This window comes from Oncorhynchus keta, chromosome 17 (genome assembly GCF_023373465.1).
Source record: "Oncorhynchus keta strain PuntledgeMale-10-30-2019 chromosome 17, Oket_V2, whole genome shotgun sequence".
Lineage (NCBI taxonomy): Eukaryota > Metazoa > Chordata > Actinopteri > Salmoniformes > Salmonidae > Oncorhynchus > Oncorhynchus keta.
Genome location: NC_068437.1, coordinates 48,310,376 through 48,328,074, shown reverse-complemented (window position 1 = coordinate 48,328,074; position 17,699 = coordinate 48,310,376). Strand labels below are relative to the sequence as shown.

The 17,699-nt window shown below is 43.3% G+C and overlaps 1 protein-coding gene across 7 annotated transcripts in view; it reads right to left on the bottom strand.

Annotated features, from left to right (window-relative positions):
• Positions 1 to 17,699, bottom strand: part of LOC118395967 (kinesin-like protein KIF21A) — a 79,229-nt gene that overhangs the window by 34,183 nt on the left and 27,347 nt on the right. For 4 of the 7 annotated variants that reach the window (XM_035790080.2, XM_035790081.2, XM_035790083.2 and 1 more), the window contains exons 2-12: positions 13,404 to 13,626; positions 8,507 to 8,689; positions 6,714 to 6,863; positions 6,435 to 6,566; positions 3,141 to 3,344; positions 2,692 to 2,807; positions 2,239 to 2,434; positions 1,231 to 1,420; positions 1,000 to 1,063; positions 708 to 905; positions 404 to 463 (exon numbers count right to left, since the gene is read on the bottom strand). In XM_035790080.2, coding sequence (XP_035645973.1) covers positions 404 to 463; positions 708 to 905; positions 1,000 to 1,063; positions 1,231 to 1,420; positions 2,239 to 2,434; positions 2,692 to 2,807; positions 3,141 to 3,344; positions 6,435 to 6,566; positions 6,714 to 6,863; positions 8,507 to 8,689; positions 13,404 to 13,626 — 1,716 coding nt within the window. The remainder of the gene's footprint in view (positions 1 to 403; positions 464 to 707; positions 906 to 999; positions 1,064 to 1,230; positions 1,421 to 2,238; positions 2,435 to 2,691; positions 2,808 to 3,140; positions 3,345 to 6,434; positions 6,567 to 6,713; positions 6,864 to 8,506; positions 8,690 to 13,403; positions 13,627 to 17,699) is intronic. The other 3 variants (XM_035790082.2, XM_035790085.2, XM_035790086.2) reach the window with 1 other exon arrangement.

Sequence of the window (17,699 nt, the reverse complement as noted above, 5' to 3'; positions counted from 1 at the left end):
GAGAGAACATTGAACTGAGCAGGCCAAAGGTTCAATAGTATTTATTTTCTAGAGGGGGAAAAAGACAACCGAAAGCATAATAGCATGACAGAATATGCAGCAGCACAAAACAAAGTAAGTACAGTAATTATCTGTAAAGGAATCCGTTTTTTTAGTATCTTCCAAAATAAAGGGTGTTAAAAAAGCTAGACGTAAGCCCATTGGTGGTGCATGAAAACAGAACCAATAGCATTGTTTCCATCATATCAGCAAGTCGGGGTGAACAAACAAGTGAGCACAGAAAGAACTGAAGTTTTCCTTCTGGTGTGTCAACTGCCTGCTAAACAAAACAAAATGGCGGTTTAGAAGAAGCGAGGGATGGGAGTGGCAATGTGGTAAAGGGAAGGGGGAACCTGTGACAAACCTGCCATCCTCCTCCTCTACAAGCTCCTCCCTCTCTCTCTCTTCCAGCAGCTGCTGGAGCCTTCAGGGAAAGGTAAAGGTCGAAGGTCACAGGGGAGAGGTGACAAGGAAGGAACGAAGGAAGGAAAGAAATCAGGAAGTACAGAGAATTAGAAGGAAGAGAAGTCATAGGGAGAAACAAACTGTTACTCACCATGGCAACACATTGAGGATATACTGTACAATAACTACCAGTGTAGTAGAGTTTGTTTTTTCCAAAACAAGAAAACAATTAATTTGGTTCCATAACCACCATCTCTTTTTACCTCTTCTTCTTCTTCCTCTCCTTCTTCTTGAGTTTCTCCAGATCTTTCTTGGCCATCTCGATGATGTCGGAGGCCTCCTTCTCGGGGGCCAGGAGGGCAGGGGAGAAGGTTCCGGGGTAGAAGGACTGGCGTGAGGAGGCACGGGACAGGTTCTTACGCAGGTTTTCATTCATAGACTCACTTTCCAGGAGTTTGGCCCTAGGGGGGGAGGGGGGGAACAGTAATGCTTATTGACAAATTGAAATGACAAAAGAAAGGTATTAATCTTAATATAGAGGAGACATTTACTTACCTGAGGTCCTCTATCTCTTTGATATAGCTCCGGATCATGTTCCCAATCTCTTCACTGCCCTCACCTGAATAAACAACACACGAAAACCTTAGGAAACACACTTACACACACACACACACTTATGAACTGTTTAAGACATGAGGGGATTGGCACAGACATATCGACACATTCGAAAACCCACACCTCACATTCACTCATCTCTCACAGGAGACATACACACACCCCACTCACCTGCCCTGGCGAGGACCTGGTTGGCCTGGTCACTGAGGTACTGTGTGAGTCTGGCCCTCTGGGCGTCAATGGTCTCCTGCATGGCTTTGACCCTGATCCTCAGGTTGCTGTTCTCAGTCTGCAGCATGGTGTTTTCATGGACCATGTCATTGATGCTCTCCATACCATCCTCTCCCACCATACGCTTACCCTACCAGAGGAAAATGGGATTAGATATAATTATAATTCACTAAGGGGAAATTATTTTCGGACTCTTTTTCATATACTTCCCGTTTTCTTCTCATCTAATTTACTTTCTCACTCCTCTCTATCCATACCCCCCCCCCTCTCTCAGCCTCTCAGTGTCACAATATGTGACCCTTTCCTCAACTCGGCCCAACAAAACACGCACTTTTGGTCATGTAGTGTCAGTGCACCACATCATTTTGCTCTCTCTCCCTCCCCCCTCCCCATCTCTCTCTCTTCCCCCTCCCTGCCCATTGTTCTCTCCCCATCTCTCACTCTCTCCCCCTCCCCCTCCCCATCTTTCTCTCTCTCCCCATCGCTCTCTCCCTCCCCATCGCTCTCCCTCTCCCTCCCTCCCCATATCTCCCCCTCTCCATCTCTCTCTCCCCCATCTCTCCCATCTCTCTCGCTCTCCCCCTTCCCCATCGCTCTCCCTCCCTCCCCATCGCTCTCAATCCCCATCCCCTCCACCCCCTATCCCTCCCTCTCCCTTCCCATCTCCCCCTACCCCCTATCCCTCCCTCTCCTTCCCATCTCCCCCTCCCTATCTCTCTCCCCCATCGCTCTCTCCCTATCCCCCTCTCTCCCCATCACTCCACTCCCCTCTCCCTCCCTTCCCATCCCCCTCCCTCTCTCCCATCCCTTCATACCTCCCCCGTCCTTCCCTCATCTCTCTCTCCCTCCCTCCCTCCCCACATCTCCATCACTCCATCCCCCTCTTCCCCCCTCCAACCCCTTATCCCTCCCTCCCCATCCCTCCCTCCATCCATCCCTCTCTCTTACGGTCCTGTACTCTATCAGTTCCATCTGCAGCCTGGCGATTTCTGTCCTGAGAGCAGAGATCTGCTGGGAGGCCTTGTCCTGGTTCACCATCACCTTGTTCTTAATGTTCCTGGCTCTGTTAGCGTACTTCAAGGCGTTCAGGGTCTCCATGAAGTCCCGGTCAGACGGACTGATGCAGGCTATCATCATCGTTTGGCTGAGGGTAATGGGAGAATTCAAATTAACATGGGTTCCTCACTGTATGCATTCAACAACATAACAGCTTTGCCTTGGCAAGCCAATGACAAGTGAGCTAAACAAGAAACAGACTGACACCTCAAAGCTGACTCTTAATATGTACAATCTGTATTGATTGACAAAATGCATTTAGTTTGACATGCACATCATACCAGATTACTATGACAACAATGCTTATAGAGAGAGGCAGAAAGGCCAGACCAATGGCAAACAGACCTGTTTCCACCTAGAGAGTCCTGTAGGAGCCGGGTGAGTTTGGAGTCTCTGTAGGGCACGTGCGTGGATCGCTTGCTCCTGTCTCCCAAAGCACTAATTACATTCCCCAGAGCAAGCTGCAGTTTGGAGGAGTTGACCAAAAAACACAACTCAGAAAAGCAGACATTGAAAGGTATTTTCAGAAAGATTCTCATTCCAGGAGTCTACTTGTGTTCATACTGGGCTGTAACGACTTCACAGTATTTGCAAGGTACTGCTTTTAACCACTAGATGGCTCTTTAAGGTTCAGAAGTAAAATGCTGCCTCTTTTTAAAGGACTCATCTGACATGATATAATATTCCTATATTGTATTTTGACCAGATCCCTAGTGTGTTAGGGAAAGGGTGGGTCAGAAGCTGCATACTACTATAGGGAATAGGGTCCATTTGAGCCACAGCCAAACTCTCACCAGTCCACAGTTGATGGAGATTCCCTCCTTAGCTCGGTCTCCTGTAGCACCGGTTCTCTTCAGCCTTTCAGAACCGGCCAGGTCCACAAAGTGAAACTTGGCAGTCAGTGTCTCATACTCTTCCATCTCTGAGTTGCCGTTAGCAATCCTGTTGTCTGTCTCGATGTTGTCTGTCTCGTTGTTGTCTGTCTCGTTGTTGTCTTTCTGTGAGGTAGAAATAACAGGCGGCAGATAGCTTAGAGGATAAGTGCATTGGGCCAGAAAGCAAAAGTTTAGGTGAAGTCGACTAGGTGAAGAATCGGTCAATGTGCCCTTCAGCACGACACTTAACCCTAATTGCTAATGTAAGTCGCTCTGGATAAGAGCATTGGCTAAATGATCAAAGTGTACATGTAAATAACACCAAGATGGATGCCTTTGTTTCAGTACCACAAGTCAAAAGCACTGTCCATGCCATTAGTGTAATGTAACTTAGAATGCCAGTACCATAAACATAGAATGCCAGTACCATAAACAGAATGCCAGTACCATAAACATAGAATGCCAGTACCACAAACATAGAATGCCAGTACCATAAACAGAATGCCAGTACCACAAACATAGAATGCCAGTACCACAAACATAGAATGCCAGTACCACAAACATAGAATGCCAGTACCACAAACATAGAATGCCAGTACCACAAACATAGAATGCCAGTACCACAAACATAGAATGCCAGTACCACAAACATAGAATGCCAGTACCACAAACATAGAATGCCAGTACCATAAACATAGAATGCCAGTACCATAAACATAGAATGCCAGTACCATAAACATAGAATGCCAGTACCATAAACATAGAATGCCAGTACCATAAACATAGAATGCCAGTACCATAAACATAGAATGCCAGTACCACAAACATAGAATGCCAGTACCACAAACATAGAATGCCAGTACCATAAACATAGAATGCCAGAGAAGGATTTTCAAAGGCAGTAACGATTATTGGAGGACCAAAAAAAAGGATACCGATTAAATCTTTTATATATATATAAATATATATATATTTGTAATAATGACAATTACCAATACTAATTTAACATTTACATTACATTTTATTTTAACTTAATATAATACATAGATTTTATTTATTTAATCTCAAACAAATAATGAAATATGTTCAATTTGCTTTAAATAATGCTAAAACACAGTGTTGCTGAAAAAAGTAAAAGTGCAATATGTGCCATGTAAAAAAACGAATGTTTAAGTTCCTTGCTCAGAACATATGAAAGCTGGTGGTTCAATATTCACAGTTCTTCAATATTCCCAGTTAAGAAGTTTTAGGTTATGGTTATTATAGAAATTATGACGTGTTGACTATCTCTCTCTATACCATTTGTATTTCATATACCTTTGACTATTGGATGTTCTTAAAGTCTAAATATTGCTGCTACATTGCACAACCTTCAATGTTATGTCATAATTATGTTAAATTCTGGCAAATTAATTACGGTCTTTGTTAGGAAGAAACACAGTTTGCAACGAGCCAGGCGGCCCAAACTGTTGCATATAACTGGACTCTGCTGACACTGAACGCAAGAGAAGTAACACAATTTCCCTAGTTTAATATTGCCTGCTAACATGCATTTATTTTAACTAAATATGTAGTTTAAAAAATATATACTTCTGTGTATTGATTTTAAGAAAGGCATTGATGTTTATGGTTAGGTCAATTTGTGCAACGAATGTGCTTTTTCGCGAATGCGCTTTTGTTAAATCATTACAAGTTGAAGTAGGCTATGATAAATTAACAGGCACCGCATTGATTATATGCAACGCAGGACAAGCTAGTTAATCTAGTAATATCATCAACCATGTGTAGTTAACTAGTGATTTATGTGAAGATTGATTGTTTTTTATAAGATAAGTTTAATGCTAGCTGGCAACTTACCTTGGCTCACTGCAGCCACAAGGTCCTTTTGATGCTGCACTCACGTAACAGGTGGTCAGCCTGCTGTAACAGGTGGTCAGCCTGCCCTAACAGGTGGTCAGCCTGCCCTAACAGGTGGTCAGCCTGCAGTAACAGGTGGTCAGCCTGCCCTAACAGGTGGTCAGCCTGCCGTAACAGGTGGTCAGCCTGCCCTAACAGGTGGTCAGCCTGCCCTAACAGGTGGTCAGCCTGCCGTAACAGGTGGTCAGCCTGCCGTAACAGGTGGTCAGCCTGCCCTAACAGGTGGTCAGCCTGCCGTAACAGGTGGTCAGCCTGCCCTAACAGGTGGTCAGCCTGCCGTAACAGGTGGTCAGCCTGCCGTAACAGGTGGTCAGCCTGCCCTAACAGGTGGTCAGCCTGCCCTAACAGGTGGTCAGCCTGCCGTAACAGGTGGTCAGCCTGCCGTAACAGGTGGTCAGCCTGCCCTAACAGGTGGTCAGCCTGCCCTAACAGGTGGTCAGCCTGCCCTAACAGGTGGTCAGCCTGCCCTAACAGGTGGTCAGCCTGCCCTAACAGGTGGTCAGCCTGCCGTAACAGGTGGTCAGCCTGCCGTAACAGGTGGTCAGCCTGCCGTAACAGGTGGTCAGCCTGCCCTAACAGGTGGTCAGCCTGCCGTAACAGGTGGTCAGCCTGCCGTAACAGGTGGTCAGCCTGCCGTAACAGGTGGTCAGCCTGCCGTAACAGGTGGTCAGCCTGCCGTAACAGGTGGTCAGCCTGCCGTAACAGGTGGTCAGCCTGCCGTAACAGGTGGTCAGCCTGCCGTAACAGGTGGTCAGCCTGCCGTAACAGGTGGTCAGCCTGCCCTAACAGGTGGTCAGCCTGCCCTAACAGGTGGTCAGCCTGCCCTAACAGGTGGTCAGCCTGCCCTAACAGGTGGTCAGCCTGCCCTAACAGGTGGTCAGCCTGCCCTAACAGGTGGTCACACAGGTGGTCAGCCTGCCAAGCAGTCTCCTCATGGATTGCAATGTAATCGGCGTCCAAAAAGGCTGATTACCGATTGTTATGAAAACTTGAAATTGGCACTAATTAATCAGCCATGCCGATGTCGGTCGACCTCTACTTTCTATCGATGTCATTCACATTAAACTAGCATAATAAAACATGATAGCGTAGGAGCAGCTGAGTGGCTATATGATTTCTGTAAAATGGCAAGGTTAGGAGTAACTCCAGTCACTGTCATAGCATGTCGTAACAGTGCCGTAACACGTGACAAGAGTCGCCTCATAGCAACGAAAGAATAGAAAGGGAATAAGATAGGAGTTGGAAAGACAAAGGGACGGGCCCTCGGGTTAATGAATAATCTGCTCTTGTACGTACATTGTCGGATGCACAGACTCTGACTTGGCACAGGTGAATGGTGAAGATGGCATGAGAACGGGAGCTCTGGACATTCATCTGGGTGCTGGCGGTGGTTCGACACAGAGCACCCAGCTTCAGACACTGCATCATCTGGGTGAGGAGACAGAGACGAGATTGTAAATTATCTTTTATGCGGTAACATGTCCAGTGTTATTCCTGTTTTTAAAGTCCTACATTGTATGTACACAGCCATACATTTCTTCTGAACCCCCAGACTATACATCCCAATGCACACACCTCTGCCTCGGAGGCTACCGTCCGTGTGGTCACCCCTACTGTGTAGATTCCTCCATTAGCGTCCTCGTGGATTTTTATGTGGGATTTCTGCGTCCGAGCTTCCAGGTCCCGTGTAGAGTCAAACAGATCCAGCACCTCCTCATTGTAAAGCTTAACCAGGACATACAGAAATACAATATTACAGTCTTATTTGTTACCGTTCTGAATTCAGCACTGTGAAATTATATGGAAATATCACACCTTCTAACAGTATGTTTATATCCTATGACCGAGTTCTGATATCACAACTATGCAAGATCACATCTGATTATGTTATCGAGAGAGACAGACAGCCGGACAACGCTGGGACCAAATGGGTCTCCCAATCACGGCCAGCCTGGGATCGAACCCGAGTCTGTAGTGACACCTCAAGCAATGTGATGCAGTGTCTTAGACCGCTGCGCCACTCGGGAGGCAGCAAGAATGACCTCTCTACGACAGTAGCTTAGTGTTAGTGGCGAAGGTCCTAGTGGCTAACGTCCAGAGCAGTATATATTCTAAATAAATGGCTCTGCCAGTGCCTAGTTTTATGGAAGTGGGGTGAACAAGTAACAACATTTCTTTTGGTTGATTTGTTGAACTTCCTGTTGCCAGTCCACATGCTACTGATAGAGTAGCCAAATGAGGTGTTACCCATTTCTATAGTCATTCCCATCTCTGGTTGTTATAAGAGGCTATGTGGGATAAACCTAAGATGCAAACAAAACGTCCCCCATCTGGTTTTCCATGTATTATGGTAGAGTATAAGTTTTAAAGCTGCTAAATGCTAATACTGTTATGCCAAAATATGTAGATATTTTAAATGGCCGCCAATAGCATGCTAGCAGATACCCATAGACTTCCAGTCATTGCGCTAACCCTAGTTAGCAATTGTGCTAGTGCTACATAGAAACTTCCTTCAAACTGCACGCAGAGACATAAAAATGTCATCCAAAGTTCATTTGATTTCTGGGGAAGTAGATAAAAGGGCGAAAATTACGAAGTATCCCTTTAATGTGTGCATTTAAACAGTGAGTTATTTGTTTGTGCTGATAATCGATCCGTTTGTTTTCTCTGTGGTACCTCAGACATAGAATTAGTATTGGTAGAATGGACATTCCCATTCACTGTTCTGAGGCGGCTGGAGTGATCATTGCTTACAATATTGGGTAGATTGAGCAAAATCCTGTTGATTTTCCTTTCTACTAACTCTATTTCTATGACAAACACAGTATATTACTCTGTCATAAAAAGGAGCAGACTAAGTCTGTCCTCATGAGGCTTCTGTCAGTATGACAAGCAAACACAACTGTGCAGTCATCCCGTGTTAACCCTTGCCACCCCAAACCGTGACCCTAACAAACCTGCTCCCACCCGCTGACAGCTGTCCACTGTCAACAGTCTGAGAAACGTGTGTAGGAGACCAGAGATGGGAGCTAGTTAAATTGTGACGTGTCAACACATAGACTGACGCTGGCGCTACGTAATCCTGGGGTTCTTGGTTACAAGAACCCCATTCTACTGGTAAATATGTTATAGAGTGAGGTTAAGAGATCGGGACATAACCACACTCTCAGACACAGAGGATTACCTAAAATAATACACAAACAGCCATGTCAGGCTTACGGAGCGCCAGCCTACGGTTGATAAATTATTATTATTTGAAGTAATCCTCTGTGTCGGAGAGTGTGGTTTTGTCCCTAGCTCACTCTATAGCATATTTACAAGTAGAATGTTACCTATATTCCCTGCCTCTGTTTCTCCGTAGTCCATACCTCCAGGAACTGTGCGTTGATCTTAAACTCAGGAACGGGTCGTCCCTGCTCTTTAGCGGCCTGCTGGCGCTCCTCGATGCCCCTGAAGAGGTGGCTGACCGCCCGGGGTATGATGCCCAGCTCCTCTTCCCCGATATTAACATCAAACCCTGTACCCATGGTGTAGGTCTTACCTGACCCCGTCTATAGGAGGAGGAAGATGAAGGACGGAAAAGGGGAAGAAAAAAGGAGGATAAGATGGGGTGGCAGACAAGAGAGGGGGAGAGAAAGAGGGGAGGATGAGAGAAGAGCAGGAATGGAAAGAGGAGGAAGGGGGAGAGGAGGAGGAGGGAGCAAAGATAAGGACGAGGAAAGGAGGGGGAATGGGGGAGGGGATGAGCAAGGAGAGAGATAACGAGATTAATTTATGCAACTTAATTAATTAATTGAAGTTTAATTTCAATCTGCTGTGCTTGTAACGAAGTGGGAAGAACCCCAGGATTCTGCTGACTGGGTCAAACTGTTGGGACTGTGTTAAAGATGAATTAGTCCAGCACAGACTAGACAGACACATATCCTACCAAATGTCTCTAGTAAAAACACAGGGTAAAACTGAACCAGGCGACCGAGAGCCAGGGCCAACCACTGTACAGTATGGTAGAGAGACAGACAAGAAGTAGGTCACCAGTCACTGCAGCAGTGGTGGTGTGGAACAGATGGGTGGGTGGGGGGGAGAGGAGTTCACATAAAAACATTAATGAATATCTTAAGAGTTGTGCAGGCCTACTTAACTGCATCACTTAAGACCCACCAGCATTGAAATCCCCTCCCATCAAACAGACTTTAGTTCTAGGAAGCCCCTATGACAGAGAGAGAGGCTCAGCCGCCAAACTGCATGAGGAGTAAGAACTGTTGAATAGGAAAAGAGAGGGAGTTTGATAGTGTGTGCTTTAGTGGTGCTACTACAGATTCAGAGAGCTTTGTGAGGGCTTGCAATGACAGAAGCACCTCCAATACTCTCAGAAACCTTTTGTAAAAACTAGAGGTCGACCGATTAATTGGAATGGCCGATTAACTAGGGCCGATTTCAGGTTCATAACAATCGGAAATCGGTATTTTTGGACACCGATTTGGCCGAATTGTTTTTTTTGCAATTAAAAAAAACACCTTTATTTAACTAGGCAAGTCAGTTAAGAATAAATTCTTATTTTCAATGACGGCCTAGGAACGGTGGGTTAACTGCCTTGTTCAGGGGCAGAACGACAGATTTTTACCTTGTCAGCTCGGGGATTCGTTTTTGCAACCTTCCGGTTACTAGTCCAACATTCTAACCACCTGCCTTACATTGCACTCCACGAGGAGCCTGAGTGGCAGGCTGACTACCTGTTACACGAGGGCAGCAAGAAGCCAAGGTAAGTTGCTAGCTAGCCTTAAACTTATCTTATAAAAAACAATCAAATCTTTAACAATCACTAATTAACTATATATGGTTGATGATATTACTAGTTTATCTAGCGTGTCCTGCGTTGCATATAATCGATGCGGTGCCTGTTAATTTCTTATCAAATCACAGCCTACTTCGCCAAACGGGTGATGATTTAGCACTGTCGTTGCACCAAACCTAACCATAAACATCAATGCCTTTCTTTAAAATCAATACACAAGTACAGTGCCTTGCGAAAGTATTCGGCCCCTTTGAACTTTGCAACCTTTTTCCACATTTCAGGCTTCAAACATAAAGATATAAAACTGTATTTTTTTGTGAAGAATAAACAACAAGTGGGACACAATCATGAAGTGGAACGACATTTATTGGATATTTCAAACTTTTTTAACAAATCAAAAACTGAAAAATTGGGCGTGCAAAATTATTCAGCCCCCTTAAGTTAATACTTTGTAGCGCCACCTTTTGCTGCGATTACAGCTGTAAGTCGCTTGGGGTATGTCTCTATCAGTTTTGCTCATCGAGAGACTGAATTTTTCCCCCCATTCCTCATTGCAAAACAGCTCGAGCTCAGTGAGGTTGGATGGAGAGCATTTGTGAACAGCAGTTTTCAGTTCTTTCCACAGATTCTCGATTGGATTCAGGTCTGGACTTTGACTTGGCCATTCTAACACCTGGATATGTTTATTTTGAACCATTGAACCAATTTTTTTTATCATTGTCTTGTTGGAAGACAAATCTCCGTCCCAGTCTCAGGTCTTTTGCAGACTCCATCAGGTTTTTTTCCAGAATGGTCCTGTATTTGGCTCCATCCATCTTCCCATCAATTTTAACCATCTTCCCTGTCCCTGCTGAAGAAAAGCAGGCCCAAACCATGATGCTGCCACCACCATGTTTGACAGTGGGAATGTTGTGTTCAGGGTGATGAGCTGTGTTGCTTTTACGCCAAACATAACGTTTTGCATTGTTGCCAAAAAGTTCAATTTTGGTTTCATCTGACCAGAGCACCTTCTTCCACATGTTTGGTATGTCTCCTAGGTGGCTTGTGGCAAACTTTAAACTACACTTTTTATGGATATCTTTAAGAAATTGCTTTCTTCTTGCCACTTCCATAAAGGCCAGATTTGTGCAATATACGACTGATTGTTGTCCTATGGACAGAGTGTCCCACCTCAGCTGTAGATCTCTGCAGTTCATCCAGAGTGATCATGGGCCTCTTGGCTGCATCTCTGATCAGTCTTCTCCTTGTATGACCTGAAAGTTTAGAGGGACGGCCAGGTCTTGGTAGATTTGCAGTGGTCTGATACTCCTTCCATTTCAATATTATCGCTTGCACAGTGCTCCTTGGGATGTTTAAAGCTTGGGAAATATTTTTGTATCCAAACCGGCTTTAAACCTCTTCACAACAGTATCTCGGACCTGCCTGGTGTGTTCCTTGTTCTTCATGATGCTCTCTGCACTTTAACGGACCTCTGAGACTATCACAGTGCAGGTGCATTTATACGGAGACTTGATTACACACAGGTGGATTGTATTAGTCATTTAGGTCAACATTGGATCATTCAGAGATCCTCACTGAACTTCTGGAGAGAGTTTGCTGCACTGAAAGTAAAGGGGCTGAATAATTTTGCACGCCCAATTTTTCAGTTTTTGATTTGTTAAAAAAGTTTGAAATATCCAATAAATGTCGTTCCACTTCATGATTGTGTCCCACTTGTTGTTGATTCGTCACAAAAAAATACAGTTTTATATCTTTATGTTTGAAGCCTGATATGTGGCAAAAGGTCGCAAAGTTCAAGGGGGCCGAATACTTTCGCAAGGCACTGTATATAGTTTTAAACCTGCATATTTAGTTAATATTGCCTGCTAACATGAATTTCTTATAATTAGGGAAATTGTGTCACTCCTCTTGCGTTCCGTGCAAGCAGTCAGGGTATATGCAGCAGTTTGGGCCGCCTGGCTCGTTGTGAACTGTGTAAAGTCCATTTATTCCTAACAAAGGCTGGAATTAATTTGCCAGAACTGTACATAATTATGACATAACATTGAAGGTTGTACAATGTAACAGCAATATTTAGACTTAGGGATGCCACCCGTTAGATAAAATACGGAACGGTTCTGTATTTCACTGAAAGAATAACCGTTTTATTTTCGAAATTATAGTTTCCGTTTTGACCATAATGACCAAAGGCTCGTATTTCTGTGTGTTATTATGTTATAATTAAGTCTGTGATTTGATATTTGATAGAGCAGTCTGACTGAGCGATGGTAGGCAGCAGCAGGCTCGTAAGCATTCATTCAAACAGCACTTTGGTGCGTTTGACAACAGCTCTTCGCTGTGCTTCAAGCATTGAGCTGTTTATGACTTCAAGCCTATCAACTCCCGAGATCAGGCTGGTGTAACTGATGTGAAATGGCTAGCTAGTTAGCAGGGTGCACGCTAATAGTGTTTCAAATCGGTGACGTCACTTGCTCTGAGACTTAGAGTAGTTGTTTCACTTGCTCTGCAAGGGACGCGGCTTTTGTGGAGCGATGGGTAACGTTGCTTCGAGGGTGGCTGTTATCGATGTGTTCCTGGTTCGAGCCCAGGTAGGGGCGAGGAGAGGGACGGAAGCTATACTGTTACACTGGCAATACTAAAATGCCTATTAGAACATCCAATAGTCAAAGGTATATGAAATACAAATGGTATAATAGAGAGAAATAGTCCTATATTTATGATAATTACAACCTAAAACTTCTTACCTGGGAATATTGAAGACACATGTTAAAAGGAACCACTAGCTTTCATATGTTCTCATGTTCTGAGCAAGGAACTTAAATATTACCTTTCTTACATGGCACATATTGCACTTTTACTTTCTTCTCCAACACTTTGTTTTTGCATTATTTAAACCAAATTGAACATATTTCATTATTTGGGGCTAAATTGATTTTATTGATATTAAGGTAAAAGAAAAGTGTTCATTCAGTATTGTTGTAATTGTCATTATTACAAATAAATAAATAAATAAATAGGCCGCTTAATCAGTATCAGCTTTCTTTGGGGTCCTCCAATAATCGGTATCGGAGTTGAAAGATCATAATCGGTCGACCTCTAATAAAAACTATATAAGCACTCCAAGAGCTAAAAAGCATTCAACAAAAATCCTGAATATATACATATAAAGAATATTGGAGGAGTCAATGAGTTTTCAGGACACAGGATTATCATACCAGTTCAGTCTTTGAGTCCTGATCAAACAGAAGTTTTACATTACACAAATACCAGCCTTACAATGTCAGGCACAGTGCAAACTAGTGGAATATGGCTGGAATAACTGCTTTAGCCTACTGCATACTGTAGATAGGGCCCAGAGTTTTCCCAGGTCATTTGACCCCTGGGCAAGAGTTCTGTCCTTCAACCCAAATATCAACACTTTGTGACTCCGGAGCCCCAGGTGTCAGTCGAGACAGGGCTGTGTAGAGACTTGCCTGGCCATAAGCAAAAATGGTGGCATTGTATCCTTCGAAGCAGCCCTCAATCAGCTTCTCAGTGCAGCTAGCGTAGATGCTGTCCTGACAGGAGTCCATGTCGAACACATAGTCGTAAGTAAAGGCCTTGTCTTTACCCAGCATCACCTGGGGCTCCCCTGGGGTCACAAACGTACAGATGTGACATCCCTCGATCTTCTCCCGGGCCAGTTGAGGACGAATCCTGGGGGAGATAGAGAGAAACAATGTCATTCAGTCAACAAGAGACAAACATACTGTAATTGGCCTAAAACCTACAGTACATTTGGAAAGTATTCAGACCCCTTAACTTTTTCCTAATTGTTACATTACCGCCTTATTCTAAACTGGATGCAATATTTTTCTCTCTCAATTTACACACAATACTCTATAATGACAAAGCAAAAAAAGGTTTTTTGAAATGTTTGCTAATTTATATACAGTACCCCTTCAAAAGTTTGGACTCAACCTACTCATTCAAGGGGTTTTATTTTTTACTATTATCTACATTGTAGAATAATAGTGATGGCATCAAAACTATGAAATACCACGTACGGAATCATGTAGTAACCAAAAAAGTGTTAAACAAATCAAAATATATTTGAGATTCTCCAATCGAGCCACCATTTGCCCCGACAGCTTTGCACATTCTTATGTAAATTTGATATTCCTGTTTTTTTATTTATTATGTGGTATTGTATACATTGAGGTAAACAAACAATTTAATCAATTTTTAGAATAAGTCTAACATAACAAAATGTGGGAAAAGGTCATGTGGTCTGAATAGTTTCCGAATGCACTGTATGTAAACGTAATGCTGTTTTTAGTAAGTGTTCAATATGTACAGCACCACTGTTGATTTAAGTTGTTGTAATATTAAAATGTACACTTCAAACAAGGAGTTAACAATGGCATATTACCTTCACTTACAAGTCTGCGAAAAGGCCAGTCTAGCAACAGGAAGTAAACAGTAACCGGTCGGGCTAAAGCAGGGTTTGGGCAACTTTCTTTAGTTTATTTCCTGCAATTCTGAACATTTTGCCATTGGGGCGTAGAAAAATGTTACCTTTTCAAAAAAAGCAAGTTTGCTGCATTTCTACACATTTTGCCATAGGATGGTGGCAAATGTTTGCAGTTTTAAGTATGATAACTGATTATCAATGCCCCCCCCCCCCAATTGGTAATTTGACCATGCTTACTACAAGTTTAGATAGATGTCCACTAGACTAACTTACCAATCTAAAATGTTTTGCTGACATTGAGTGACTGCTGATGCACAACCACATTTTGAAATTGCACCTATTATTCTAAGTTTGTAAGTCGCTCTGGATAAGAGCGTCTGCTAAATGACTTAAATGTAAATGTAAGTTTAGACCCCGACTGAGTTGCCCCCAACAAAAAAAAAATTGGGTCCGTGGGCCGCCAGTTGCCCATCCCTGGCCTAAAGCATTAGCTCATACGTTAGGTCATAACGCTACCCTGAATCTGTGACCCAAGACTCATAAAACATGCCTGCTGGCTTTACACAGTGCCTTCAGAAAGTATTCATATCCCTTGACTTATTCCAGAGTTCGTTGTTACAGCCTGATTTCAAAATGGATTCAATAAAACAAATTCTCACACATCTACACGCAACACCCCATGACAAAGTGAAAACATGTTGTTTTTTGAACATTTTGCACATTTATTGAAAATGAAATACAGAAGTATCTCATGTCTGTATCAGCTTTGCACATCTGAATTTGGGTATTTTCTCCCATTCTTCCTTGCAGATTATCTCAAACTCTTAAATTAGATGGAGTGCGTAGATTTTCAATGGGATTCAAGTCTGGGCTTTGGCTGGGCCACTCAAGGACTTTCACATTCTTGTACTGAAGCCATTTCAGTGTTGCTTTGGCTGTATGCTTGGGGTCCTTGTCCTGCTGGAATGTAAATCTTTGCCCCAGTCGAAGGTCGTTTGCACTCTGAAGCAGGTTCTCATCAAAAATGTGCCGTTATTTGGCTCCATTCATTGTTCCTATAGTCTCTTTTGCTGAAAAGCATCCCCATAGCATGATGCTGCCACCACCATGCTTCACAGTATGGATGGTGCTTTAAAAAAAATCTTAATTTAACTAGGTAAGTCAGTTAAGAACAAATTCTTATTTTCAATGATGGCCTAGAAACAGTGGGTTAACTGCCTTCTTCAGGGGCAGAACGGCAGATTTTTACCTTGTCAGCTCAGGGATCCGAACTTGCAACCTTTCGGTTACTAGTCCAAAGCTCTAACCACTAGGCTACCTGCCGCCCCGTGTTAAACAGGTGATGAGCTGTGCCTGGTTTTTCTACAGACATAGCGCTTTGCATTCAGGCCAAAGAGTAAAGTGTTTGTCTCATCTGACAACAGAATCTTTTGCCTTATACTTATGTCTTTCACGTGCCTTTTTGGCTTCCATCTGGCCACTCTCCCATAAATCCCAGATTGGTGAAGTGCTGTAGAGACTGTTGTCCTTCTGGCAGGTTCTCCCATCTCAGCCAAGGAACTCTGTAGTTCTGTCAAAGTGGTCATTGGTCACCTCCCCTGACCAAAGGTCCTTCTTGCCCGATTGCTCAGTTTGGTCGGACAGCATGGGTAGTTCCATATTTTTTCAATTTCCCAATATGCTTTCAACATCCGAGAAATGGTTTTATACCCTTCCCCAAATATATGCCTCATCACAATTATGTCTCTGAGATCGACGGATAGTTCCTGGGACTTCATGGTATAGGTTCTGCTCTGACATGCACTGTCAACTGTTGGACCATATTTAGACAGGTGTGTTTCTTTCTAACTCATGTCTAAACAATCAACTTGGCCACAGGTGGACTCCAGTCAAGTTGTAGTGATTAGGGGAATTGGATGCACCAGAGCTTCATGCGGAGTGTCATAGCAAAGGGGTGTGAATTAGATACTTTTCAATACATTGGGGAAAAAAGTCTAAAAACATGTTTTGTGTAAATCTATTTTTATCAATTTTGATTTTAGACTGTAACAACAAAATGTGGAATAAGTCAAATGTATGAATACTTACTGATGTCACTGTACGCATTTGTGTGTGTGAGACTGTGAGTGTGTGTGAGTGTGTGGAGTACGAGTGTGAGCTAGAGATGCCCCAATGCTGAATGTCTATAATTCCCTCCTGATAGCTGGCCAACTGGCCCTGGATTATTAAACCTGATGTCAAATCCAGAGAGAAAGAGAGACTGTGCTAGAGGGCAAGAGAAACAATGTGATTGCAGATAAAGAGCTGAAGATATAGAAGGTAAATACATACAGTTGTGCGTTTACATATGCTGCCTGTACCATACCACTGCATTCAGGCCTAATACAGTGTTGACAATATATTGTAACAGCTTCTAGTATATTGTATCTTCTGCCAGCCATTTTACACAAATGAGAGACGTTTATTCTTAGTGTACACAACTCCTCTGGTAAAAGGACCCCACTGTTACGGTCAAACTAACGGCTAAGAAAGGCACCTGGCAGTGGGACTGCCTTCCTGCGTGAATATAAGGACTGTATTGTCCCCTGTGGGCACAGAGAACAATGTTGTGGTCGGTGCACAGTGCACTCACTGTGTCTGTGTGACACTGGATCCCACCATTACCCCCAACGACCAAACCTACTACAGGATTACACAGCTTGCTGGACAGAGGGAGGGATGGAGAGACGTAGGGATGGGAGAAGAGATAAGCCCTGCCTGAAGGTCATGGGATGTCCGCTAGATAACAGTAACACAGGGTTATGACATGGTACAAGGCAGGGGTGGAAGACCAATGCCAAAGACTCCTGTTTTATAAGCCTGCATGAAATAGACAGTGGGGTAAACAAGGTCAGCAGAACATCAACCAGTAGGCCAGATAAATGAAATGGTTATGATTCTAGGAGCTGGTTCTACTGTGAAATAAAAACAAACAGAGCAAGCTCTATTTTAAAGAAGTATTAGGATTCTGTAGAATCATCCATATTTGACAACATGGCGGAGAAGACAGTGAGCGGGGGCAACAGTTTGGGCTGGGAATTGTCAGGGTCCTCACGATAAGATATTATCACAAGAGGCGATTATGATTTTTCAACGCCGATACCGATTATTAGAGGACCGGAAAAAAACCCGATACAAATTAATTGGCCGATTTTTATTTATTTATTTGTAATAATGAACACTTATTTTAACTTAATATAATACATCAATAAAAACAATTTAGCCTCAAATAAATAATGAAACATGTTCAATTTGGTTTAAATAATGCAAAAACAAA